Source organism: Athene noctua, chromosome 17, assembly GCF_965140245.1.
Source record: "Athene noctua chromosome 17, bAthNoc1.hap1.1, whole genome shotgun sequence".
NCBI lineage: Eukaryota > Metazoa > Chordata > Aves > Strigiformes > Strigidae > Athene > Athene noctua.
The window spans coordinates 9,024,601-9,050,910 of NC_134053.1; the positions used below are offsets into that span (position 1 = coordinate 9,024,601).

The following is a 26,310-nucleotide window of genomic DNA, read 5'->3' on the forward strand; positions in this document are numbered from 1 at the left end:
AATACAAATGACATGGTTCATTCGTTTGTTTAACATGTTTTGCCACTGCAATATATTCTCAGTGCAGTACCATATGACAGTTACAACAGACCTACTTAAAAAAAAAGAAACAAAAAACACACTACCACAGATGCGCTCTTTTGGAATAGCTTTTTTCCTATTATTTCTGCTCCTCTGATTTATCAATGTTTAGGAGATAATGGACTACAGACGTCTTTTAGGCTAACCTCCAGCATAATCCCAGGTTGCATTGTTTCCCTAAGGTGTTTGAACAAGAACATACACATTAAAAAAAGTATACTGTAATGTACAAATCTAGCTCAATGCTCATCTAGTTGTTCTGACCGTTAATTAGAATTACATTCAAGACAAGACAGTTGGTGCTGCATTTCTTGTCTGAATGTAACTTCAGGCTCTAGGCATTACACCTTGTTTTACTTTTGCCTGCTTGATTAGAATATCATTATCCAAATTCCCCACACAAGTACTCAAACTCATCAGTTCAGAAATTCTGTTTACAGCACACAACCATTTTATTTGTCCATAAAATAGTGTTTACAAAATTAATATTGTAATCATCACTATTTTACTGGGACACCAGGGCTTGTTTGTCCATTTTCTTATTTTTCTGTTTCTACTTCTTCATACCTCTTCCTTTTGCATTTTTATCAATCATTGGCTGCATATAGTTTGTCAGGGCTGCCATCTTGCCTTTCTTACTGATTCCCAGCCATGTGCCACCTTCTTTTCCTTCCTCCATATCCAGACCTAATGGAATAAGTAAGAGTTAGGCTATTGCATTCATTTAAAAAAAAATCTCAAGCTTAAATCAGAATTTTTTAATGCAATTCCTGAGTTTTGGTCAGGCTGGATAAAATGCAGTAGGTACAAGAATAACTTTCTGGACAAATGAGGTAAGCCTACTTAAATTACCTGCCCTCCAATTCTGCACTTTCAAATATCTTCCATGCTACTGCAATAATAGACCAGAGATAGTGAGAAAATGAAGTGTAAAAGCAAAATTATAAGCTTCATCTATATGCTAAAATACATACAAAACCTTAAGTAGGCTCAGAATGTGTGTTAGCTCAATAGCAAATCTCAGAAGATTAATGTTATTTGCAAGTTTAAATTCACAAGCAAACATAAAAATTTAGAGTAAGCTAGATAACTGATAAAAATCTTGGACCCTGGTAGCAGTAATTTACACTGAGGAGGGGGACCCACAGAAGTGAAGCCCACAACCAAACGTCTTGAAAGAGAGTACAAGTTAAAAACCCCCCCTACCTATTTGTCATGAGCTCATGTTAACCAGCAAGCATTTAATAGAAAACCAAGAACTAGTTCAATATAACTTGCATACTGTTAGAAACCTTTTAATTCTGAATCATGATGTCATAAATAACTTCTCATGGAAGATTAAAAGAACAGATTTTGGATTTGTATTCAGAAACTCCTTTCTTTCTTCAGTATCCCAAACCTCAATATGAAGTTTAGCCATATCACGTCTTTACCCAACACTTTTACTACTATCCTCTACCTTAACTGAAAAGCACACAAAAGAATATTCAGCTTTGTTGACCAATGCCCAGTGATTATAATACAGCAATTTTGGAAAAGAGGAATTGCTATAAGTGAAAGATATTTTTTCATCTTAAGTCACACAAAGAATAAATTTGATTTATTATGGTTCAACCTGCTGCTTTAATTTGAGAAAATATTAACACAAAGGCATATATTCATGAGATCTCCACAGATATATCCCCTGGATGGAGAATACACAGCTTCTTATGCCAAACACGGACAGAGCTGACAAGGATATAAAAGACAAAAATTCAGGGCCCTTCAGTTTTCAGGATAGCTTTTTGCTCGTTTGTTTTAAACTGCTACATAGCAGGGGAAGCAGCATCCAGAATGTCTGGCACGAAACAGAAACATCAGCCAGAACTTCAGAAGCAAGGGAGTTGTAGCAAAGTGGGAGTAATTCATGCTCACAGGCCTTCTTGTCAATGACAATAACATATAGCATCAACAAAGAGCATTTGCAAAGTCAAAAACTTGCATTTAAACAATGTTTTGTTTTCCAGAGCTTCTCTCTGTTTCTGAGAAAATGCAGAAGTATTGATTATACTTAAAAATTACTACAGATAGATTACCTACAAAGGAAAACCAGATGAGGGACTGTACTATCAGTTTAGCAAAATGTAGACACGAAAGATAATAAACTGATGGATCAATAACTAAAATTATTCTGTAGCCTATAAATTATTGACCAATAAGAAACGAGAAAGTTTTCACTTGAGGCTTGGTTTAATGATTTCAAGTCACTATTACAGCCAATGAGTCTGTAGAATAACTAATTCCACCTATTTTAAGAATTATTTCAGTGTGTCTGACAAAGCTAAAGTAATTGTTCATGACAGACAAAATCTGCACTGCTCAGACTGAAATCAGTTAGAGAATGTAAAACTGGGAAAGGAAAAACCCACAAGATATTAAAACACAAATAAGATAATAATAGCACAACTCATCTTTCCAATTCCTGACATGTTTTCTCCTGAAGGATAGGGGAGAAGCATATTTCTGATTAGAAATGCAGCACCACCACCCCAGTAACAAAAAATCCAGGCCATAATTCCTTTATAAATCATATGAAAATCACTCAAAACCACAAGACATACATACCACTAAGGATCTCATTGCCGCTGTCCCAAAAATCCGCTGATTTGGATGGTCTGTGGTAAAATTCATCTCTATTAGCTGCTAGAATAAGCCTGTAGAACACAAGAGGAAAAAGATACCATTACTCACAAATAGGAACTACAGGCAGGAACAGAATCCAATTCTTGCCACAGCATTAGCTCATTTTAAGTATGAAACCATCCTTTATCCTCCAATCTCACCTTTATCACTCAGTGTAAAGGCCGAATGACATCTGACAGCAGCCTTCTCATTGTCTTGAGACATTCAGCAAATCTATCTTGTGTGAATGAGGCAGCTATTATTTTCAAAGAATAATATATCGCAATAATTATGATCGCATAAGCAATCTTAAGATTCCTCAGCATATGAGGTCTCAGCTTAATTAAAGAAAATTTAAAGGTAACCCGTGGATTTATAGGTAACAAAAAAAAAAAAAAAAAAAAAAAAAAAAAAATCGAGAGCATGTTTTTACTGGATCATTACTTAGGATCATGTAGTCACAGTATTTTTCAATCTAACTTCAACACCTGAAGTTCTATTTATGTGGTTCAAAGACAGAAGCCAGATCCTTTTATAAGTACTTAGAGCACAGATAAATCTGTGATAGTCTCAAAGGTCCAGCCTCACTGAAATTTGTTTTGAAGCAATGACAACATGCTCAAGGAGGCAGGGAAGTACAGGGAAGAGGCATGGGTTTTTGTAACAATCAAGAGGTATTTTGGCGGCCCTCTGTTTTTTGTTGTATTATGGGTTGTGGTTTGGTTGTTTTTTTTTTAACATGTGTAGTTGCTTGCATAATCTGAGTTCTACCAGAACAGTAGGACAAAATAGTTGAATTGTTAATGAGTCAGCCCTTGAAGCAAAGAAACTACAAGCAGCCCTGGAGGCTACACAATCAGGAGGTAGGAAGAAGTTATGAAAAATAATACACAATTGAAAAATGCTGCTGGATGAAATTCATTGTTTATATTTAGAAATAAACACATCACTGTACAAGACCAACTACCATCTTGACCAAAAGCGTGTGGCAGTTCTTCACGTGCCATCTAAAATTTGCTGATTTTAGAAAACGTGCGCTTTATACTTTGATAATTATCTCTGTGATAATTATCATACACGGTACCTTCAGACTTGAAAGACCAAGAACAACATGAATTTTAAGAAGCAGCGGCCATACAGGATAAGACAGGTTTTCCTCAAATGTTCCAGGCTTGGCAGCAATGCAGATCAGTCAAATTCAATGATAACACCAGTTCAAGCCAGTCAGGCCGTGAACGTAAAGCAGGTAAGATTTAAAGAGTCAGTATAGGCAGACAGCTTCAGAGGAATTTAGAACAGTCTCAGTTCTTGGCCTTTGAAAAGCAAAAACTGTTTCTCTGTCCATTTCATCCATCAGAAGTTATTAACACAGAACAATTTACAGATCATGCAAATATCTTCCTGAATGCATGCTACAGTAATTTTGTTAGCAGTGTTAGTACCAGCACACTAGAGAGAAAAATCTAGGCTAAGCTGACTGTGCACATCCATCTTCTGAAAGTGAGAAAGTTAACATTTTCTGATATTCAAAAGCAATTGAAAACAGCATCCGAAATGAAATTTAATTACTTACTGCAACATCAAATAGGTGCAGGATATCTATAAATAAAAGCTTGTGTTAGAAGCGTTACTGGGCTTCTGTGCTGAGAATCAGCAGACACTGCCATTTTCAAACCTGTAGATGAGCTTTCATTTGATGCTGCTTTTCAGTCTTTTTTCAATCATTACTTTGGAATTTTTATTTTTTTTAAAAAAAGTGTTTCTTATTGGTAGACCATCCTCACCTGAATAGCAGGTCATGGATTTGGCTGATCCAAGGAAAAGGCAAAAAGACAACTGTAACTCTAGGCAAGCCGTATGCTGGAGACTCAGGGCAACTGATGACTGCAGACACACTTCTGCACAACTCCACCACACCATGCCATGATCCAAAAAAGCTAGAGCTTCTGAAGCCCTGCTCATTATTACCCATAACATGACTTGCCTTTGTTTCAATTGCAAGATTGTGAGCGCTCCCCATTCTCTCCAGCTACGTTGCTTAATATTTGGTTTTAATGAAATGCCATCTTTCAGAAACCTGCAGATTTTCTTAACCAGTTTCCTAGGACCTCAGTGTCTTTTCCACTGTCAGTTCCTCCTACCAGCCACATGTCAATTATATTCATACAGCAGAAGCCAAGTTTGCTACTGTAAACTGAGGTTAGACCATACAATTTTAATTCTAATTTTTAAAGCCACAATACACAAGAATCAATTCCAATGAAATCTCATTACTTTACTCAGCACTGAAATGTACTGACATTTTCTGCAGGTTTCTGGACTTACCTGCAAATTCATCTCTTAATTAATACAATGTTTTAAAACATGATCATGAAGTGCCAGTTGCAATATTACAGAATTATAATCAGCTATAGAGAAAATGAAAGAGACTAACACTTCAGTGGCATCCTTCCTGTAAGGAAGATGCTTAGTATTTTGCCCAACAATGATAGCATCTGTTGGAAAGCAGAGTGTATGTACATTTTCATCTTTCCAATGCCAAACAATCATAATATCGTGTCTTTCAGACTTGTATTATTTCTCCTCTTCTAGCTGATTCTAGTCTTTGACCTATAGACTTCCAGCTGGTTTACCAAATTTCAGTTGTCTTGCTTGAATATCCTTCATTTATAGCATGCATCTTCCTTTTACAGATTTTTATTTAAATAAACCTTTCTACTGTTAAAAAAAGTTTAGTTCAAGTGCATTTCTTATTTCCTGAAGCTCCAATTATATTTTACCTCCAATAACTTTTGACATGAAACTACAGTTTGTTTATAGTATCTAAATATTAAAAATAAGCAAAGGCTTTCTGGTGTGATTAAATATTTCCCATTTCAAGTTTAATACACATACTCCTAAACTTAGCACAAGGCTAGTATACAGGATCACTATAATAAAAACATCTTCATCTTGTCTTTTATGAAACATAATCATACTGAAAATGAGCAATATTAAGTGACCCTCATCTTCTAATAGATTGCAAAAAGCCTATTCAGCTATTTTTATGGCTGAAATAATTCAACTGTATTAGGATTTACATATTAAGATTTATTTTAATGTTGAAGCAGAGAGATGAAAACATGAGAAATCATTCCATTAAAGCAATTTCCTACAATGTAATTCAGTTCCATAAAAAAAGACTCTGTGATTATAGCTTTGAAGCTTGAAACATGTATTTATTTGTAAGATGCACAAAATATAGTTCAGTAAGCTGTAAAGCCAGCATGTTACCTTTGACAATAATAATGGACTACAGTAAAGCGTTTGCTACATGGCACTAAACTTAACTACAAATAGGCCTGTAGAGAGAACACAGAGGAAAAAGGGTAGAACAGCAAGTTGCAAGGGTACGGGAATATAGATTCATTAATAGATCACTAAGGTGAACTGTAAGCTTTTTACTTAATTAGGTGCTTATGAAAATTGGCCAATGTACTGCTCTAGAAAACAAAGGCTACCTGGATGGAAAAATTTCTTAAGTGTTATGAAGAACATGTTCTAACTTGAGAAAGTTTACTGGATACAAGAAAATGGCCAATGATATGCAGTTTGTCTTTTCAACATTTAATGCCCATTTTATATGCTTTTAGTTAGAGATGCAAAGTAGAAGATAGTAAGAAAAGTAGTTGTAGATGCCTGTTTTAATGTGGACAGACAAATAACTATGTCTGCAGGTACAGGAATCCTCTTTTGGTTAGGAAAACTGCTCCAAGAACTCACCATAAAATAAACAGAGCCATAGCACCGACTAACACACAGGCGTTGTCAGAGAAATTATGTTTAGCAACAGACTACTATAGAGAGGTCTAACTTGGTCTAATGGCTATAATACGGTTCAGAGAATTAGGAGGGCTGGGTACTATTCCCAACTGATACTCAGACCTGTATCCTTCAGAAAGTTGATACAAAGGTAAAACAAAGCCCTTAGGAACAATTTAAGAAGAACAAACTTCAACATTCTTCTGAATAAAGAAAAGCAAAAAGATTTAGTTATAGTGTGTTAAAGGAAAAAAAGAAAGGGGGGACTAAAGTTATGTATCTGATATTAAAAATCTGACACCAAGAACACTATGGTCTGGCACTTATCACTGAAACAGATGGTTCAAAGTAATTTCTCTCAGAGGTATAGAGCAAGACATCACTTAATGAAAGGTACCAAGAAAGTTAAATAAAATTAAATATTCCTGAATTTGGGCCAAAACATCTCAAAAGCGTTTTCCTATTTTGACACTGATAGGAAGTTGTTTTCTGCTATAAATCAATAATTTCAGTCTCAATGCAATTTTTTGTAGCAAGCATACTGTTGTAAGTATTACTTTAAAATATTGATCATGGCAGAAAGTTCGCTCAGCAAGCAACTACAGTTTACATCCAAAGGATTTTCCCAAGAGGCATCAAATTGATGAATCTGTCTTTTGCTAACTAGCAACACAAAGAAAGTCAGACCAAATAAATGGATATATTAATTCAGCACCAGTCACATCAAACAAAAACCCTTTTTAGACAGATTCCAGATGCAGAAAGGAATTCACTGTGTGGGCAACAGGAAGTAAGAACTGAAACTTCATTCTTTCTATAGAATGGCATCTTCTCATGAAGGGCAGAAAAACAAGTCAATAAAAGGCACAATGATTTACTAAGCATACTAACTCTGATGGTTTCTGGATGAATACCAATACTTGCACCCCACAAAGCAATATGGAACATACACAGTACGTATAAATACAGAAAGCACTAGAACTCTACAATAGTAGCCTGAAGTGCTATTTTCTATTGCATACTGAATATACTCGAAGATATTAATGTTGTATATGACCTTTTAAAACAAACGGTTGTAACAAGAGAGAAAATTATAACAGGAAGTTTAACGTTTAGGAAACTCACTGTATGACATCAAACGCATCCAGCAATACTTACCTCGAAGCATGGATGCTTATTTTGTCTTAAGCTTTTAACTAAATATTTAATACAGATGACTATTAGTCTATTAGCTAAAATGTTAATAATTAAAAAATTTAATTAATTTTAATTACATAAGATTTTAACATGACTTAGCTTATTACCTAAAATTTTAATTGAAAGCAGATTTTGGGGAGGGGGAAGGCTAGGACACAAAACTACTTGTTTTACATTGATACAGGAGTATAATCAGTTTGAAAGCAGTGAGATCCGATTTCCAGCATTTTCTGAAATTCTAAGTACTTAATTTTAGGACAAACAGCAAGTGGAAGTCTTTAAGTACACCTTGTTCCAAAAGCAAACTGATAGGCATAACTAACTGAAGATACCTTGACCTCATCTATCCATATTTTAAAAAGCAACCATGTCAATTCACAAGCAAGTCAGTTCTGTCAAAAACCCAGTGGAACAGAGCGCAGTGGTAGCCATGATGTAACATGGAAAAGAGTGAACCACGCAGTGAACAAGAAGGTCCAGTCCTTGGGAGGTAACAGGACAAAGTGGCAATTCAGAGTTAACCAGAAGCTGCATAAGAAGTTAAATTTCAGTATTAGTACCTTTTGGATTCATAGCGTATGGCTCTCTTGGCTTACAAGACTGGACTAGCACATATTAACAGAGGAGAAATTAATACACAGAGTGGTTAATAACTGCAACATTTCTGCTCTACTGTCTGCCCATTACTTTCCAGGCTAAATTCAACTTGTTGGTTTCACACTGAAAGTCCTAAACATATCCACCCTACTGAAAGAAGGGTACAGCTACAGCTGTGATGCCCCAACAAACACAATTCCCCCTAGTTTAAATGATAAAAGTAGAAGGCAGGACTTTCAAACTCTGGATTAAAATATTTAAAGGATTTATCCTACACCATAGGATAGATCACCAGCAAAAGGTCCATGATCACAAAGCCTGTCTTCTGAAATAGTCTAAAATCAAAGGATTCTCAAGAGGTTACAGTAAGTCCTCCAATGAAGAAAGTCATAAAGTTAAACATTACAAAAAGCATAATTGAACACATAATACTGAGTTGAATTTGTAATTCAAATGTTGGCTACAAAAAGAAATTGTATAAAAAAAAAATATAGAAACAAGTCTGAACTAGAACCATCTTTACCTGTATGCATTTTTTGAAACTGGTCGGGGGTCAAATTTGAATAGAAGGATGCACATTGAAGAACTGATGTTTAAATCCTGCTTCTTCCACAAAGGCTCAGTGCAAGGTCATTCTGTAACAGCCTATAAAGTAAATAAAAAGTAGCTATTATACTGCAAATTATAAAAAGATAATCTTGCTTCTATGCTGAAGCTTAAAGACTGTAGTGTTCTCAAAAATAAATAAAACAGGACTTTCAAACCAGATTTCTTTCAATGAATGGTTTCCTGCCAAAATTCTTACGGCAGTTGTTTCAAAGTTTTGCTTGGCTAATTCAGATTTTTAGGAAAGAAACAAGCATCAGGAAAATACTGACAAAGTCTAGAGTGCTAGCAATACCTGAAAGAAAGACTATTACATAATTTTATGCTCATTACCAATAAAGCACCACTACTTTTTTTTTTTTTCTCCTGTCTTAAGCAAGGCAAAATGCTTCTGCTAGAGTAAAAGGAGAAAACAAGACTCAAACTGTTGCAGAAGCTGGAAAAAGCCTGATCAAAGACACTCCCAAACCTGTAAATAAAGTATACTTAAAGTCATTTAAGTATAAAGTCATTTAAGTCCAGGAGAAAGTATTATTGTTTACCATCAGGAAAAACATCAGGTACAAAAAAAAATTACACTGGACCAGAGTGTACATTCTGATGAATAGCTTCCAGCACTTGGGGTATGTTTAAAATTCTTGCCATGCTCAAATGGCAGGACAAATATACCTTCTATTTCAAAACCACATAACAGTTTTCAGATATTTTTGTGTTGCCACAATGAAAATTTTTCTGGTAATAAAACTGAAGCCTGATCCTTACTTTTTGTGGCTGCTAAAACATTTATCAGAATGCTACCAACCAACCACACATCACCATGTTTTACTGTTATTGAGAGCTTTTTCCATGCAAGAGTTTAAGGTAGGCAAAGAGGGGAAGGGGACAGGCAGAACTCACCACCACAACCCTAAGGCCTCCTGAGTGACCCAGTGACTGAAGCAACTTCTGTACAAAAACTATGATTTTTAACCATACTTCCAGATATATAAAAAGTGTCTCTCTTGCTCTTTAATTTCCACATCATTTACCTTAAGAAATATCAGGAAATGAATGATCTTGACTACATTTCATATTACCATAAGCAGAGCTACAAGTGCAGCGTTTATACAGATTTTTTTAATTAACAGCTTGCCAGCAGCTGCTGGCTCCTGTTAAGTCACAGTTCAGCACTAAAACTAGCCTGCTGTTGCTGTCATGGCACAAGTTCAGTCTTGCAATCTAATATTCTGCAAAGAGACTCTCTGTTGCAGGAAATGAAATAACTCAGAAAGACGTGCAACTCTCCTGACATGCTTGACAAGGCACAAGAAAATTAGTGCAAAGTAGTGTGTATATCTTCCAAAGTATTTTAAATTCTGTTCTCTGACAAAAGGAATTTCTCTCCCAAGAGGACTTCGTAGTCCACTAGCCAAGAGCACCAATAGCCTGGCTATCCCAACTATTTTCTGTTTAAGGCATCAGAGGACACAGAATTAAATCACACCATAGGCTTTCTTTGCCTTTAACAAGTCAATCCCAAAATAACTGGTTTAGAAACAAACCATAAATTGAAGATGTAGACTTGAATTTTGGATAACTGATTTACTAGCCAGGTGTTTAAAAAGGTCCATAGCCAGCTTTATTTAGAAAATCTAATCAGTTTTAAGGTGTCACCATCCTTCTCAGACTCCCATTGCTAAATTTTCAATAGACTTCAATCATACTGGACTTGTACAACTGAACTACCAGTTCTGAAAGACTTGGATCTTCTACATACAGATCTTACTAGCTTTTCACAAAACTTGGGATCTTGCACTCCAGCTGCTTTATGTCACTAAGCATAACACTGACCTGTTCACACCTTCCACTCTAACTCTTAGAAAGAAACTGAAGCAAAACAAAGTTATAGTCATGGTTCAAATCACAGAGCACAAATTTCTTAGAGCAAGACAGCTTTTGAAGTACAGTGCCATTTCCAGATAGTGAAATTAAAACATTAACACAGGTCTAGGTATTTTGAAGCCTTTTATACTCATTTTTTACTTTAAATTTCTGCTGCTGTCCAGATACCCAGGTATCCATATAGATACCCAGTATCTATATGCCATGCCCTACCTCAGTTTCTTTATTCAGGATACCATTTCTTCTACCAGAAGGGATTTAAATTGCAGATCATCCTATTCACAGTTTCTCCTCTGGAACATTGCATTGCTCCTTATTCTGTACCATCTACCTTTCTTTTAACCTTGACTTGTCAGAGTCCAAAATCTTTTTGTCTTGCTTTATGTCCTTCTCTCACCTCCAAACCTACTCAGCTTCTAGATACTTGCTTTGTCATTAGACATTTATTTTTCTGTTTGGTAATTTTTCTGTCCCCAGAAGAACATGAAAGATGGGTTTCTTCATGACTCAGGTTCTTCAGCATGCTTATTATGCAGCCAGAATAGTCATGAAGATTATTCAGTTCATTCTACAGCACTTTCCAAACAGGTGCCTACCATACACTTGTCAATCCAACCAGCCTAGTGAATGAATGAACTACAGATTGGGTACCTGGGGTGTTGTCGAGTCTGGCAGATGTTCCCCATTAGAAGACTGGGCTCCCCAATAATCCTCTCAGGGATGCACAGTCCTATATAACACCAGCCTCCAACAAGGCTGAGTAAAATAACAGTCACTCCTGTTTCCCAAATGATGCACACCTCACAGTAGTTATTGTTTGTGTCACCTAGCGCACAGGTTACACAAATCAAACAGATTCTCGGCCCCCCCCCCCCCCCCCCCCCCCCCCAAGAAATGAATCTTTTTGCTGAAGTCATTACTGACAAGAGACTCAAATTAGGACAGATGAGACCTTTCAACCTCCACTCCCAACATTACAGTTAGAGCACTGCAATAAATGTCAAACCAAGAACAAAGGTTTATTTTAGCTGACTGATTGCTGCTGTTCTGTTCCTCAAGCAATCTTCTCACAGGCAGCTCCACAAGTAAATGGAAACAGCGCTCCGACCTTGACAACAACTTGACTGAACATAAAACTGGGAGCAGGAGGAATGTCAACGAACAACTGGGCTGGACCAGGCTCGACACTGGGCAAGACGTCCTCCTTCTTGTTCCAAGTTCTGTAGATGCTGTAGACAACCGCTCCCCGCACTCCCCAGCCCCAAACTGTTCAACAAGAGCAAGTTGCAGGCTGTTTATAAGCCATGCTGTAAAGATGCAAATAAGTTGCTACACCAAAAAGGAAAAGCAGTGAGTTTTCTGTTAACATATTTAACATTAGCAGTTAGGAAAGCCAAACCTGGTAATAGCATTTTAAAGAGGCACTTTTTCATGTTAGTCACATTTTTGAACATGCAAGTTCTAACATATGTTATTGGATCTGCTACCAATAAAAGCAAGTTTATCGCATGCTAGTGGTTTCAATTATGCAGATTTCAATTTTACAGCTCAAATCTTTGTTTTATCTTATCTTTTCCTTTCCTCCCTAATCTGCAGCCTACAAGGGAAGTAAACTTTTTGTCTCTAACCCAGAAGCCAGAGCCAGGCATTAGCCCATGACTCACGTGACACACTGATGATGCCAAAAGGATCTGAATTAGTAGTGGAAAAGTCTTCGCAAAAGAGGCAGCAGCACAAGACTGATCCTAACCATGCCTCCAAGAATACACGTTGCAAAATCTTCCTTGGAGGCCCACAAAAAATTGACAGATTATGTTTGCTAAAATAAAGGACAGAATCTCAAAGAGCTTTAGTTTGTTTTTAAGACATGTACCAAAAAGCTATATGAAAAAATAAATCTAGATTGAAAGATTTCTTGCCTGCTTGTTGAGCAATTTGTTATAAAAACAAGATAGTGACTTACAATTCAGTTGAATAAGCAGTTCCATTGTAACTACAATTCTGCATGTGCTTTGGAAGGTAAAGGGCTACAGCTTCTACTATCAAGTATATATTACTGTCTGCCCATCAGAAATGAGCTTATGTCCATAAAACACATTAAATAAAATGCATTAACAGAGTGGTTCATGCAGCAAGCAATACACTAGAATAATACTGTGCACTACTGTTCACTGGTCCCTACTACAAAGACAGAAATATGACAGATTCATTCTTTTCGCCTTTTTCTCAGTGTGAGCATCAGATTGACATTTAAAAATATTAAGCCATGCCAGACTTTCAGAAACACCACTCGTAGCTCAGAAGAGATCCCCTTCAAATCTACAGTCAAGAGGTACCCATTTACAGCATCACCACGAATATGGTAGGTAATCTTTAGATTTGGGGTTTTTTTTGGACAAAGTGCAAAAAAGCACACATGGTGAAAGCAGGGATATAAACTACAATTTGAATGGGCAACTGTCACTGGATATTTTTGTTGACTTTGGAGATACGGCTCCCAGTATTCATGAGGTGTCCTGCCAGATAATTAAATGGATTACTCGATAAAAAACTGTTGACAATTAATCACTCATGAAACTACTGTTTTAATAAACAGGTTTCAGGCTCCATCAGCTGATTTATTGAGTTTCCTTCAAATAATGAATTCAGTCCAGCTGTTTGGTCAAAGTTACTGGTCAACATAAAGCTTACATAAAAACTGCCAGTCAGAAAACAGCAGCAGCATAAGTTTGTAACACTTGCCACAGTTACCTAGCGAGACAAATATTTTCAACACCTCAATGTCTTTCTAGAATCCATATTCATTACTGGGTACTACTCCTTTGACAGAATTATCTTTTTGTCACCCCATCAACCTTGCCTGATGTTATTAAAGTTCTCTAAATTAACACTTGTGCTTTGAGTAACTCCAAATACCAATTTGGATTATTTATCTTGGGCTCCACCTGCCGGTCTTGAAACACGCATAAGTGTTTATATGTCCTATATAAACAGTCCAACCTTTTTTTTCATTGGCAGAAGTGTTTCAGCCAGCTAAAACAGAGGTACTCCTTAAAATAGCAGTGATATTTAATTGGCAAAGGGGGCAACCAGTGTATTTTGGTACCTTCTCTGAGCAAAGCTGACATTGCAATGCAACACCTGCTGTGTTTTTATACTCAGGGCTGAGTGTTAGCCTTAAAATTCTTAAATAAAAACATATTGTAAGCCAGACTCAAATTTGAATATTCTGAAATTTAAGACAATTATGAAACATTAAGAGGGAAAAACATGAAGAGAGGCTGTCATAGACACGATAAGTACATAAACATTTAATCAAAATCTTTATACAGGTGTCAGTCTTTCAAGCTCATATTCACATAACAGGGTGCTGCAACTATGGGGATGAGACACACATACTGCACAGAGCTGCTGTTACAAAGCAGATGTGCTCAACTCAGCCTTCTCATCATTCAGCTACAGTCTCCCACAGATCAAGGAGAGAAGATGAAAGGTTAGGTCAGCCAGCCCTGGCTTCCACACTTGCAACTTGATCCTAAGTCTGACGCTTGATCGAAAGCTGACTTTCTAGGTCCACTTCAGCAGAAAATGTGTCTTCAGAACTATCCTTATAGATCCAGAAGGTGGCTTAGTTAAAAAAAAAAAAAGTAAAATAAAAAAATGCTAAGCTGTGGCACAGTACATGCCTTCTGGTTTTCTTTTTTGAAGACAATACAAGCCAGAATATGCATACCGTGCAACATGACATGGGCTGCAGAATAGGGCAAACAACTCCACTCTAAGGTGGAGACAGTGAAGACTGCTTGACCTCTGAATAATGAGCTTTTATAAAATCTAGTTTGATTATTCCTAGTCAATAAGATAAATTATCAAGGATGAAATGATAGCAACAATCTCATTTTTCTGTAATATGTTTCTAGTTTCCTGTGTAACTTATGCCTAATACACACAAACCAGTTTGACAAGAATTACAAACATCCTGTAATTAAGCATTCTGCTCCAAATGGCACTGCTGATTCGGAAATGACATTAAAGTAACTAACATTCCTATTCTGTGCTACTGTACTCTGTTAGACAGTACAATGTGTTGTTTTGCTCGTTTTAACGATCTGTTAAAAGCCTGAATGGACACATGCCAGCATAAGGTAGTGTTTAGAGGGACTATCAAGAGACCAAAACATGATAGATTGTGTATGTTCTTTTCATAGGGTTCTACCATCATCTGGTTGATTAGAAGCAATCAGTTCACAATTTGGCATAAAACCATTTTACCCCTAAGAACTCCCAGTAGCAGCCTGTGAAAAATGAAGCCATTTGTTACGTATTTTGTTTTCACAAATGAAGCATCATAAATAACATCTGTCAGTTACCACAGTGATCTCAATTGCTTCTCAACTGATCCAAAACTGTTGTTTAGGTGCAGTCTAAGAGACAGCTAAAGATCATCAGTCACTGGATTCTGATAGTTTTATGTACCACAACAATAGCTCACGGTCAGCAAAAAAGTATTTTACCACTTTTGAATTAGTTCAAAGGAAACTGAGCACTACTCCTCAAATGCCCATAAAGGAATAAAATTGGATGCATTTTCCTTCAGTAGTGGATGAGATTATTTTTTTTACACTGAGTTTTAAAATAATAGAAAATAAGAGATACTTGATTAGTTTTTAAAAGTAATCTACCTTTTTTTTTCCCCACAGAAATGTGTCTTAAGAGCTGCATTTTTTAAAGTATTCTACTGATTTGCTTTTGCACTTCCCTTGTATAGCACATGCTCCTGTGTAGTAATACTAATCGTTAAAGATAAAGATGAGGTGAAATAGATAGATCAGTAACCTGATTTGTTTCACGTTGCTCTGCATAAAAACAATTTTTAACTAGCCCAAGGTTTGTAACCATACCAAGGTGAAGAGTCAGCCTTCACTGCAAGAGACAGCAATGCAAAGTAGAACACTTACGAAAACACAGGAAATAACATGTAAGGTGCATGCCATTCCCCAGCTTAACGAGCTAACTTTATTTTCAGTTCTCCAATTTCTCTCTCTGGCATATTACTAGATTAAATCCACTGTACAGCTCCCAAGAGAAGCCAAGGCCGGTAAACATCACCCTTCTCCACACCATGTTTTAAAAACATTTGCAAGAGATGGAGTAAGATGGCCTTTTCCCCAGTTTCTCAAGAGTGTTACCTTCTCCTCTGCCACAGATTTGCAGACCCAGAGTCTTTTGCTAGACTTCTTCCTCCTTTTAGGCAGGCTGTTCAATTCTTAGGTTTTCTTCAGTGAGGAACCAGCTAGAACTCTTTTTTTGGCAAGAAAATCTATTTTCCATTTCTTATTGATAGAAAGTCTATGTTACAAGTAGTTAGAGGAAATACTTAGCGGAATAGTCATACATACTTGCTCCATTCTTATGTTCTTGCCTAGAGATGTTCCTCTAGACCCTCCCAGAGCAAGAACACCAGTCTATATGGACCTCTGACCTGACCCAGTATGGCTGGTCTTACATTCCTAAGCTTAAAGTCCCCTGACGGAAGGGCTGCAATCATCACTTACATAAGTGATTTTATTCTCACTCTTCCCACCTCATCTACAATAACTCTGAGCTTACTACCTACCCTGAACAAAACTTAGAGGAGCCATGGGGTTATAGACAATGTACAAACGTGGGGAGAGGAAGGGACCAAGAAAAAACACAAACCTACAGCAGTTACGTAGATAAAGAATGTCCTGCAGGTATCCTTACTTAAGAAAAAACACATTCATTTATTTCAAGATTGCAACACAAGAAGAGCTTGAAAGATTATTGCTCTGAGTTCAAATAATCCTCCTATGAAACACAAGGCAAGGACAAGAGAATTTTGTTAGTTCTTCTGTTAACAAAATTATTTATTTAACTATTTTAATGAGCTCTTCAAAACCAGTATGCCCATAGAAGTTGTTTGGCTGATCACTATAAGCATTCAGCAGGTTCACTTGGAATTGTTCTCAAAAGAGCAACACTAGTGCCTAGGCTTACCTACTTTACCGCAGGTATGTTATGTCTGGTTGTTTGCACTTTCAAGAATACAGTTGCTATGATGGTAGACATCCTATTACCGAGTCTGAAACAAGAGGTACGTAACTGCGCTGAAGCACTGCCAAACATACCAAAACAGAGAAAAATACTAGCCACCCTTTAGCTACTTCATTTAAAATATCAACTGAATATTAATAATGAAAATAGATAGCAAGTTGGCTTCAGTTAGAGCAGATACTTGAACCTCTGTATAGCCACAATCAACTCAGTCAAACTGCTGATAAAAACTATGGGAAGCCTGAATACAACTCAACCAAAAAGAAGTTACTGAATTTAACTGAAAAAAGTCAAGTTTCTGCATATTTTGACTTTTAAAAAACAGCACAACACACAGCAGAGTGAACTAGTAAACAAGAGTGTCTCAGAGCAGCCTGTGCCCTGTCAGCCTCATAATCACAAAAGAAATCTCTCCAAAAATCCCTAGTGCTTTTAATAATGACAAACTGAAACATCCGTAGTTTTTAGTGTTCTTCTGTGGCTGTTTCTTGATAAAGTAACATCAGAGGGCCACCATATGTTAAAACAATTACTTTATCAAACTCCTGTATGTGACACAAGTACCCGCCACCACACAGGAATGAAATGCTATCACATAACCAACGAAAACAAGTGTTGGTTGACACTTTAAAATACCCCAGTAGCTGCTGTTGGATAAATTTAGAACAATCCGTTTCTCGAGCAAAACGCGCCCTGGAGCAGTGCTCTCCTCCACGCCACTGGCGGTGCGGGGGAGCAGCCGCCGCTGCCGCGGAGCGCTGGGGCTGTGGCGCTCGGCTGGGAGGCGCCGGCCGGCCCGCCGACACCTGGAGCGAGCCCCCCCGCCCCAGGGGCCCGCTACCCCCAGCCAGGCCGCGCCGCGGGCTCCGGCACCCCACTCGTGACAGGTGAAGCGACTCAAGGCTACTCCTGCGCCTGGCCCCCACCCCTCCACCAAGCGCGAAGCAGGAGGGCGCGCCGGCCGGAGGTGACCCCGCCGGGACGGGGCGGGAGAAGAGGTCCGGGCCCGGTTCCCGCCAGCGCCCTCAGAGGAAAGAGCCGCGCGCGGCCGCCGCACTCACCCCCAGCAAACCGCGAACACCCGCCCATCGCCAGCGCGCCGCTTCCGGGAGCGCAGCCAGTTCAAAACAACGCCCGCCCCTATTGGTTCCCGGCGCCACGCCCCCCACGCGCTATTGGAGGACGGATTCCCCGCCTCTCTTCCTCAAGCTGTCATTGGCTGGTTCGCACACAGGTGCCCGGTGGGTGCCGCCCTCTCCCTTTCCCCCACGGGCCTGGGCGTCGTGGTGAGGGAGGCCGTGGCCTCCTGCTTCCCGCCCGGCCCTGGGGCCCGTCGCCTGCCGCCACTGCGTGCGGAGGCCCGGGCCTGGGGGTGTTTCCAGAGGCGGTACCGGGTGCTAGAGGCACGTCACCTTCAACACAGCCCTGTAGCTGGGTATGCCAGAGCGGACAGGAGACGTTGTCTCTGGTATTGGATAGTCCATGGGCTGCTTCTTGGCTGCCTCAGCCCGTTTCTGCTATATTTTGTTTCAGGGTATGAAATAATGACATCAAAGGGCTGATCTGAGCTTCAAAGGGCTTGTACCTCTGAGGACAGATACACCCGGACTGGGTTGTTGACAGTCATAGTGAGTTTGATGTAGGTACTTACTCGCTTCTAGAATAAGGTCACAGGGTGGGATGCGTGTGAACGTGAGTACCTTCAGGAGACACTCTGCTTCCAGAAAGGCCCCAAAGTCATTGAGCCCTGAGCTTGCAATGGTATGAATTCAGGCCAGGACAGCTTTCCTGAGGATTGAGGAAAACACAAGTGACAAAGTCAAATTTGCTTTCAGCTATTAAGCACAGCATGATCAGAACTGATAATTAAACATTTAATAGTTTTACTTAGATCTGCAGATTTAGGCTGGGATTGCATCTGTGCCACCTTTTTGTCCTTTCATACTGAAATACTAACTTATTTGTGGGTTTTTCACATAAGATTTCAGACTATTTCTGAATTTTTTCACACGTGGCAATACAGGGTTTCAGGGGAGCCTGTAAATTAAAAATGTTTTATGGTGAAGCCTATAAGGGATGACCAGAAAAGTCTTGACTGCTCTTCTGGGTTCTAACACAGATAAATACAGTATGCACAAGATACTTAACACTAATGAAAAGAACTGCCAATGAGTGTGCAATGTGGCTAGCAAGAGAAAACCTAGATGTGGAAAACCTGAAGTCAATTGTTAACTTTACTGCTGGTCTGGCATATGACATTGAGCAAGTTCATCTCAATACTTCCTTTCTCCATCATCAACAACAGGATGATAGCATTGACCTTTGCAAGGTCTTTTGAGATCTACCAATGAAAATTGCTGGGTGAATATATCATCATCATCATTTGTACTATTGCTTTTGAAATACTATAATAGATTGTAGTTATTGCCTACATCATGAATCTAATATATATTTATGTTTTCAGGTACAGAGTTGTTATTTATAACAGTTATCAGATGAATAAGTAGACAAATTATACAAATCTCTTAATCTCCATTACAATTGGTAAAGTGCATACACATTAAATGTAATTTATTGTTCTTTGCTGTCACTCTGTTTCTCAAAGTATGAACTCATCACTGTGACCAAAGATTATTTAGCTTCTATACTTGATACACATTAAAAACCTTCAGATGTTAGGTCTGCATACCTTCAGCAGGAGTTATTCCATGGGAAGAAGAAACCTGTCCATAGGCTTAAAACTCAATGGTGTTAGTTTTTACTGATTTTTAATTTTTTCATTATTTCTAACACATATGGGAAGTTAGAGTAAATTCAGAGTAATTTAAAAACGTTTTTTAGGAGGCTTCACAAAAACAGCCTGCTGCAAGGATTTGTGAATACTGGATTTGGTGGCCATTCAGGCTTTTTCTTCTACTTTTGTGTCTACTTTTTGTTCTGCCTAAACCAGCTCGGTTATTGTTGTTCCTTTTAGACCCTGTCCTAGGGGATCTGTGTATAGTTCCCATTGTTTGTCAAACTCGAATAGTCTGATCCCATGTAGGCAGTGATTCTGTATCCACTTTAAGTATCTTTAATGAAGCGAGAGGCACTGAACCTCTGTTGGAGAAAGTTAAAAAACAAGCAGAAGCTTAGTGAAAACCTTGTAGAATTGTCCTGAGTTAGTCTCAAAAACTTAAGGAAAAATAGCCCTGACATTTGTTTAAAAACTTTGCTCTCTCTTTTAAATGCTGTAATGCATACTGTTTAGAATGCCTAAAGCACACCTTAAATGGATTTCCCTGAGAGAGCTCAAAAAGTAGTTGCTAAAGAGGAGACATCGGTGACCCAGGCAGTTTTCTACAGATCAGTTCTTGCTCTGATCCTATTTGGTATCTCTATTGATTGTCTAGATGATGTAAGATCTTTAGTAGTAAAATCTGTAGCTTAGTAGACGCATGGATAATTCACATGACTAATTTGTTACAGAATCATCTAATGTGCCTAATTAAATCATCCTAGTCCAATCAAAGGCATTTTAATGTCAGAAAATGCAAGCAAAAGCATCTGGAAATAAAGAATGCAGGGATCAGGGCCAGCTTGGCAAAAAGTACTTCAGAAAATAATTTAGCTGTTACTATATATAAATGTTTCAACATGACCTCTCAGAGCAATACTGTGGTAAACTGGACTAATTTAATCCTTTCACGTGTAAAATACAGAATACGTAGGGGAGATGGGGGGGTGATGCTGCCTTTGCCCCAGTAACAGTGGAACACTGCACCATTTCTGGCACCCACGGTTAGGGAGGAGGGGAAAACAGCTAGAAATAATTCAAAGGAGGAACATAAAAATAATGGAGGTGCATAACAACACATAAAATAAGGGTGTAGGAAGTGCAAGTTATTCAGCTTATCAAAGAGAAGGCTGAGAGGTGACTGGATCACCGGCACAGACCACTGCAAATGGCAAAAAGCTCAAGTTAGACAAATCCATAGGGATCAGGTGCCAGCATTACCTGGCTGCACTGCACCGGACAAGCCCCTGTCACCGCACGCATTTCAGACACTGGTTGTCCCGGAATCTCCCAGTCTACAGCTGGAGAAGCACCATTTGGCTTCCCAAGAAAGAAGCCCTTTAGCTGGCCGGCAGGTCGGCGGGCTGAGCGCTGCAGGCCGCCTAGTGAGGTTCCGCGTACCCAGCCGGGGAGGTGACACAATGGCCCCTGCTCCTCCTGCCCACGGCACCCCGCTCCCGCGGGTAGCGGGCGGCAGCGCCGTGCCCCGCGCACCGCTCCCTGCCGTGCGGGCAGCCCCGGCCCCGCGCACCGCTCCCTGCCGTGCGGGCAGCCCCGGCCCCGCTCCCGCACCGGCCGCGGCCCCTCCGCCCGCTCCCGCCGACCCGCGCGCCCGCCCCGCTCGGACGGACAGTGCCGCCGGCCAATGCCGCGCGGAGCGGGCAGCCAGTGAGCGGAGCGGGGCGGAAACGCGCCAATGAGGCTTTGGTTGCTGGGTGCGAGCGCACAGGAACCACCCAATAGGAAAATTCGCGGCGCGGCAGCAGCGCGCCGGCCGCAGCCAGGCAGCGCGAGGCAGAGGTCGGCGGCGGGCCCGCAGGCAGGAGCGGGTCGCGGCCTTTCTGCCCTCCCCGGCGCGCCGGGGCGATGGGGCGGCGGCCGGCTGGGTGCCTCTTCCCTTCCACTAGCACTTCACCGCCCTCCCCACCCTCTGTGTGAATGTTAAGGAATGATTACGCCCCGCTTAAAAAAAAAAAAAAAAAAAAAAAAAAGAGTTGGAAAGACGGTGCCGACACGGGCTGACTGGGAAGCGCGGTCCCCTCTCCCCGTGTGGGCCTCTCCTGAGGGACGCTCGGCCGGGGTGGCTTCGCGGGCGGCTGTTTTCTGAAACGTAGTTTCGGAAGAGGACGCATTTTTCAGCGTTGCCCTTGGACCTTTTTTGCGAGCGGCCTTGGGGGCCGTCGGGAGGACCGTGCTGCTCCAGAGGTGGCGAGTAGCCAAGCTGGGGTGCGGGGCCTGATGGCAGCGAGTCTGTGTGCTTTGTAGAAAGGAGAAATCCCCAGTGTGCTTTCACAACGCTGCCAAAAATCGTAGTAGAAAAGGTAAATGCAAGAAAAGGGTTAATGATTGCTTCCACCTCCCCCTCCTCCCCCCCGCTTGGATAAAGATGGTCTTGGATACCCTTTGTAAATAGGAATGTGGAGGTGGGAGGGGAGAATCAGCCCGACTCGGTCTACTATGTTGTGTTGGTGGGTAAGAAGGCGGTGGAGAGGCTGATGCAGCCCGGGAGCTCTCCCGGGAGAAGGCGCGGGGGGACGGACGCGCCTCCCGCGGGAGCCGGGCACTGGCGGGGCTGCGCCGGGGTGGGGAGGGCGTGAGCGGCGGGCGGAGGGGGCTCCCGCTCCCGGGGAACGGGAGGCGAGAGAGGAAGACGAGGGGCTGTCGTTGATGTGCTGCCCAGCGGTTGCTGACTATTTTATTGAAGAGTTGGGGTTTTTTTTTCCTTCCCTTTTTTTTTTTTTTTTTTTTTTTGTACACCCGCCTCCTTGAAGCCAGCAGAAGGAGAATAAGCTGAGGACAGAGAAATAAGAGAAGACGGAGATGGTGAGCAGATCATTGGGTTGGGGGGAATGAATGAGGTTGCCGGGCTATTTTCTGTGAGAGGTTCATGCAGGGTGTAGTACGTTTGGGATGATTTTGCATCACGATTGCAGACTAGCCTTCTTTGTTTGCTAAAGATTGCTGGTTAAGGTTTAACAGCGTTCATCAGTTTATTGTGAGATACGCAACGAGGAGTTGATGTATACGAATGGCTAAAATTACATACGTAAGCCACATACACAGGCAATCCCTAAACAAACCAACATTGTATTAATCCTGCAATATGATGGGCAGCTCTTGTCATGGAGGGAAGTCATTGCTCAGGTTATTTGTGGCATGCATAGGAGATGAGTCTCTTTGTAGCACAGACCAAACAAAACTAACCTATTTCTTCACAAACGTGAAATCCATTACAGACTTAAAACCCGAAGTTAGTTTTTTCTTTTTTTTTTCTTTTCATTTTCCCTGCAGTATTGCTGTACATGATTAAAATCTGTTTGCAAAACTTGATCAACTCTTTGAAATGTTCACTTCTAGCAGGCAAATAGTAAAGACCGTGTTTCTCCCTTTTTTTTTTTTTTTTTAATGTAAGCACTTGTTTGTGGAAGGGGGAATTCTTGTAACATGTACTTTGCTTTTTACAGTGTACTGTTGTGCCTTAGGTAGGTCACAATACAAAATGTGATTCTTAACATGTTAAAAAAAAGCAGATTTTTTTAATATTAAGTGAAGACCTGGTTTTGTACTAATAGTATCTTAAACACTAGATATGAGTTTGTGGGGAGAAGACCCGCCGTTTTGTATTAATGGGAATGTTTTATGGTAAAAATCAAGATTATAAATGACAGAGTATTGACATTGGCTGATTGTATCTTCCTGTGGATGAAGTGCTGCAGTCTGGATGTATTAAGTACATTAGCCCTTTAAGCTTCCATAAATTTGAACATATTTTGTTTACAAAATTGTTCAGGACTGCATGGTGCAGTAGTAAAATCTGAAATTTTAGTGGCTTTATCAATGTTGCAAGGCACTGCAAAATAGAAAAAATTCAGCTTCATATTAAATCTGCTGTGAAAAAAAAAGGTTTGTTATAATAAATTAACAGGATGTACATGGTGACTAAAGTAAGTGAAAGGGCTGGATAGTTTGGAGTTTCTACAGAAAAAAATAAGTTGTGAACTATGCTGTGATCATCATGCAAGATATTTGGATGGATGGCTGTTAAATTTATTTTAAGCAACATCTCTGTAAATGCTTGTCTGAAATATTTAAATTATATGCCCCATTAGGCAAATGGGTTTATCTGCCCATTGCTTGGCTAAAGGAATGTGTTAGGAGGGCAAGGTTTAGAAGAACAATACAGTTTGACTGCATAGTTTCACTGCATAGTTTATCCTCATGTATTGTTCAGAGATGCATAGAATGTATTTTATTTGACATTGATGATCTTTATAAGTTGACTTTGCTGATTTTATTTTTATGTCATAGTTGCTGTCAACATAAATAACTGAATTTCGATTAATATAACCATAGATTTGACCTACTATTCAGCTAGAATGGATGAAAAGTAGTTCCCTTGTTCGATTTTCATCTATTCACTCAAAATCTCTGCAATGGATTTCAGTCTCAGCAATTCTTTAATATTGGGAGAACTGGTAAGAGTTAGAAATGGAGAGAGATTCCCGCTGTATTGAGTTAGGACACTGCACTAGAAATAGCAAAATTCCTGCCTTTCGCTTATACTTCAGATTTTGTTCAAACTGCAGTTTAGAGAAGATATCTTATCCTGAAGACCATCTGCATGCATATTACAGTTATATAAAACTAAGCTTCTGTATCTGATTTTATGTAATGCAACACATTATTTCTGCAGTGCTTTTGGTGGATCTTGGTTTGTGTCAGAATTGATACACTCTAAGGAAAATCTGTTAGAATTCTTGTGCTACCAGGTTTATAATTTGTTGCTCTTAATATTTTATTGTGTGAGTATAAATCATTGACACAAAAACATTGTAAACAAATGCTGTTGCAGCTAAGTGTGAGATTACATTTAGTTTATGTCTTTACAGTTTAACCAGAGTATGACAGTATTTTGTCTAGTGTGGGTGCATTCTGTTGCTAATAGCCATCATAGTAATCTTCAAAGCAGAAAGGCTAGGTCAAGTTTTTTACTTTATTGCCTGTCTCTATAGAAGAAGGAGGAAAAAGGCCAACTCTAGGATTACACCAGTATGGATAGGGGAAGGATTTATTGGATGTGTTGTGTGCAGTTACCTTACTTAGACTTCATGAGTCACCTGGAAATTAGCATTGAGATTTCTGTTAAGATTAAAATCCACATATTTTTAGAAAAAGTGTTCTTTCCATAATGCAAGACATATAGAGTATACATGTAACTTGGCAAACATATCTTCTTTATAAACGGGCATTAGCAATATCATGGGTTTAAGCATTAAAATAAGAACGAGGAAATCTTGATGTCCCTTGAATTCCAGGTAGGTTATGTTCTACATGTGTGCTGAAGCAAGAAGGTTAGCCACCTATCTCAGCATCTGAAAAAAGTATCAACCATCTTACATAATCAAGTGGTTTTTATTTCCCTCAGCTAACATGTGTAAAACAAAGCCAAACCCAAAAAACTGCTGTACAAGTTTTTTATTCCTTGTTTGTCCTTTTCATTCCTACCCTTGTGTTTCACAGGCAATTCAAAACAAGCTGTAAAGCTACTTCCGGTTCTATATGCTGAGGTTCTAGAGGTCTAGGTCTTCTGCATTAGCTTAGGTCATTTTAAATAGTGTGTAAAACAAATAACTAATTCTAGTGAATCTAGTTCTTTTTATATGTTGGCTTTTCTGCAACATTGTAAGAACAGGCAGCTCAATTTAGTAATATCCAATCTTTTGAAGGCTGGCAGTCAACCCTCTAGCAGTCACATCAAATTTGAGGAAGCAGCATTTTAGGTGTGTTGTGTGTAAATGGCTAATCATTTAATAGTAGGTGGACAGCATCTATTATTCATCATTAATTTATACACACTACATCAAACAAAATACCATTTTAGAGTCCTGATGAGACTCTGATTGCCACTGTGTTTCAGGATAGTTTGACATTTTGACCCAGCAAAATACATGCCTTTCTTGGAACATCACTTAATCTTGGGGATAAAAAATGTACACGAGACCCATGACACCCAGTAGGAATGTATATATGAGTGGTATTTTTACATATTTTAGTCTCTTGTAGAGAACACTTCAATTTAGTTAATGAAGTTTGTATCTAGTCACTACTCATTCTTACAAAGGACATGACTGAATATATTTTCTTACAATATTTATCGCTACTGGGAGTGTACCATGATTGAAACAAATGGCCTCTTTCTTGAAAATAATGAATTTTAGCTAAGTAAGGCACCATTATACCCTTGAAATGGCTGGTTTTATTGATTTTTTTTTAAACTGATTACTTTATCGAATTCTGTAAAAGTTGATACTGTGTTTATACCCTCATATTTTGCTACGTAGTTGTATTTCTGATGTCCAATCTAGTTAAAATTGATGGAGATGTCACTGATTCCGAAGCAAGAGCCATCAAAAATTGCTTCTAAGAAGCTGGATACAATGAAGTCAAGGAATCTGCTTAATCATATGTTTGAAAATCAGGCCCTTTCAGGAGTTAACCTAAAAAACCAATATCAGTGGGTAGTTCTGTACATATCTAAATCTGTGTTTTCTGAAGTGTAGACTTTTTGCACAAGATGGAAAATGTTTACTAGCAATAATACACTGGGGAAAGAACCTGTGAGTCTGAGTATGTGC

General features: G+C 39.3%; 2 protein-coding genes across 8 annotated transcripts in view; one reads left to right on the top strand and one right to left on the bottom strand.

Annotated features, from left to right (window-relative positions):
• TANGO2 (transport and golgi organization 2 homolog) overlaps positions 1-21,235 on the bottom strand; it is a 41,029-nt gene extending 19,794 nt beyond the window's left edge. Inside the window, exons 1-6 of one of the 4 annotated variants that reach the window (XM_074920814.1) lie at positions 17,961-17,975; positions 8,861-8,982; positions 4,316-4,341; positions 2,904-2,976; positions 2,686-2,774; positions 649-768 (exon numbers count right to left, since the gene is read on the bottom strand). In XM_074920814.1, coding sequence (XP_074776915.1) covers positions 649-760 — 112 coding nt within the window. In that variant the 5' untranslated portion in view covers positions 761-768; positions 2,686-2,774; positions 2,904-2,976; ... (1 more) ...; positions 8,861-8,982; positions 17,961-17,975. Of the gene's footprint in view, positions 1-648; positions 769-2,685; positions 2,775-2,903; positions 2,977-4,315; positions 4,342-8,860; positions 8,983-17,960; positions 18,032-18,550; positions 18,688-20,896 lie in introns of those variants that run through there. The other 3 variants (XM_074920812.1, XM_074920813.1, XM_074920811.1) reach the window with 3 other exon arrangements.
• A 1,211-nt stretch (positions 21,236-22,446) lies between these two features.
• Positions 22,447-26,310, top strand: part of ARVCF (ARVCF delta catenin family member) — a 288,989-nt gene continuing 285,125 nt past the window's right edge. For all 4 annotated transcript variants that reach the window (XM_074921410.1, XM_074921412.1, XM_074921411.1 and 1 more), the window contains exon 1: positions 22,447-22,498. The gene's annotated coding sequence lies outside the window, so the exon portion shown is untranslated. The remainder of the gene's footprint in view (positions 22,499-26,310) is intronic.